The 2,067-nt window shown below is 62.9% G+C and overlaps 1 protein-coding gene across 1 annotated transcript in view; it reads left to right on the top strand.

Moving 5' to 3' along the window:
* The window catches only part of TYK2 (tyrosine kinase 2), a gene marked incomplete at both ends in the record, with an annotated part of 11,557 nt that overhangs the window by 4,255 nt on the left and 5,235 nt on the right, over window positions 1-2,067 (top strand). The window contains 6 exons of the mRNA XM_035900974.1: window positions 217-374; window positions 474-597; window positions 709-901; window positions 992-1,098; window positions 1,478-1,654; window positions 1,782-1,869. Coding sequence (XP_035756867.1) covers window positions 217-374; window positions 474-597; window positions 709-901; window positions 992-1,098; window positions 1,478-1,654; window positions 1,782-1,869 — 847 coding nt within the window. The remainder of the gene's footprint in view (window positions 1-216; window positions 375-473; window positions 598-708; window positions 902-991; window positions 1,099-1,477; window positions 1,655-1,781; window positions 1,870-2,067) is intronic.

Below are 2,067 nucleotides of genomic sequence, written 5' to 3'. Positions count from 1 at the left end.
GGAGGCCCCATCCCTGGGACCATTCCAGGCCAGGTTGGCCGGGGCTGTGAGCAACCTGATGTGGTTCAAGGTGTCCCTGCTCCTGCGGGGGGGTTGGGCTGGGTGACCTCTGGGGGTCCCTTCCCACCCAAACCATTCTATGATTCTATGAAAGGGAGAGGTGGATTTTGGGCTGCTGGGTGGTTTTTTCACGCCGGGTCCCCTCCCTCTTTCCAGGAGGTGGCTCTCCCGTCCTCCGAAAGTGCTCTCTCCTTGGTCTCCCTGGTGGACGGTTATTTCCGACTGACGGCCGACTCCAGCCACTACCTGTGTCACGAAGTCGCGCCGCCGCGCGTGGTGATGAGCATCTTGAACGGCATCCACGGGCCCATGCAGTGAGTGGGTTCCTCCCGACGGAGGGCGTGGGGGTGGCGAAGGAGGCGCCATATCCTCCGGGCTCATCCGAAACCCGTTCCCCTTTCTCCTGCTGCCAGGGAGGAGTTTGTTTTCGCCAAGCTGCGGCGGGAGGAGCAGGAGGAAGGGCTCTACATCATCCGCTGGAGCGCCCTTGACTTCAACAGGATGATTCTCTCCGTGGTGAAGAGGGGCCAGCAGCAGGTAAGATGCGATTCCCGGTGCAGCGTTCCCGGGAACGGCGAGCTGCGGGCGGCGCCCGTCTCGTTAGGAGACGGGAAGCTGCGACGCCTGTCCTGATGTTCTCCCTCCCAGGCTCCCGGGGTACAGGGAGCTCTCAAGTACAGGCAATTCCGGATCCAAAAAAAAGGAAACTCCTTTGTGCTGGAAGGGTGGGACCGGGAATTTTCCACTTTGCGAGAGCTCTTGGATGTGCTCAAGGGCTGCACGCTCAAGTCTGGCGAGGAAAGCTTCACGGTGAAGAGATGCTGTCCGCCCAAACCGGGAGGTAGGAGGATGGATCATCGTCCCTCTGTCGGATGCGAGGAACCCGGGAGTTGCCGGGGCTTTAACGTAGATCTGTTCCCTTCCCTTGCAGAGATCTCGGACCTGCTGATCACACGGAAGGTGAAGGATAGCGCCAAGCAGATCCTTAACCTCACCCAGCTCAGCTTCCACCAGATCCGCAAGAACGAGATCACTCAGGTTGCGTGCTCTGCATTTCCCGGGCGGCGGGGTTTGCGGCGGGTAAACGCGTTGCCCGGAGGAAGCTGCTCTGCTCGGGGGCCGGGGGGGGCGATGCTACCGCACCCCTGAGGCCGCTGGTGCCGAGAGGAGCGAGACACGGGGACCAGCTACTGGATTTGGCGCTTTATTCCTTCCCTCTCCGAGGAGAAGGTGGGGAAAAGCCGTGCAAGGGCAGCACGGGCCGGGCGGGGGGCGGTTTCTTCCCTGCCACCCCCAGCGGCGCGCGGAGGGAAGCGGGGAGAGTCGGGGCGTGCGTGCGAGGCTGAAAATTTCCCCCCTCCTTGAGGTGCCCTGCGTGGGGGTCTGACACCCACGCGCCTTCTCTGTCTGCCTGCAGCGAGCCCACCTGGGGCAGGGCACCCGCACGAACATCTACGACGGGGTGCTGAACGTCTGCGGGACCACCGGGGCCGACGACGAAGCCGAATATTTCTCCACCGAGCAGAACAACAACAGCCGGGAGATGCACGTGGTCCTCAAAGTCCTGGATCCCAGCCACAGAGACATCGCCCTGGTGAGCCTGGGCTTGGGGAAGGGGAGGTGGGATGGGGGGTGGGGGGAGAGAACGACGCTCCCAGCCGCTCCCTGGGTGCTCCCAGAGAACGGCCGCCTTCCTGACACCCTCCCTCCTCTCCCCGCAGGCGTTTTTCGAGACGGCCAGCCTGATGAGCCAAGTGTCGCACGTGCACTTGGCTTTCGTGCATGGAGTCTGCGTGCGAGGTTCCGAAAGTGAGTACGGGGCTTTCCCCCACAGAATGGCAAGGGTTGGAAGGGACCTCGGGAGATCACCCAGTCCCACCCCCCTGCTCAAGCAGGCTCTCCTAGAGCAATCTACACAGGACTTCATCCAGGCGGGCTTTGAATATCTCCAGGGAAGGAGACTCCACAGCCCCCCTGGGCAGCCTGGGCCAGGGCTCGGGCACCCTC

This window comes from Egretta garzetta, unplaced genomic scaffold, assembly GCF_000687185.1.
Source record: "Egretta garzetta isolate BGI_Z169 unplaced genomic scaffold, ASM68718v1 scaffold1068, whole genome shotgun sequence".
Lineage (NCBI taxonomy): Eukaryota > Metazoa > Chordata > Aves > Pelecaniformes > Ardeidae > Egretta > Egretta garzetta.
This window is presented reverse-complemented; position numbering and strand designations above follow the sequence as displayed.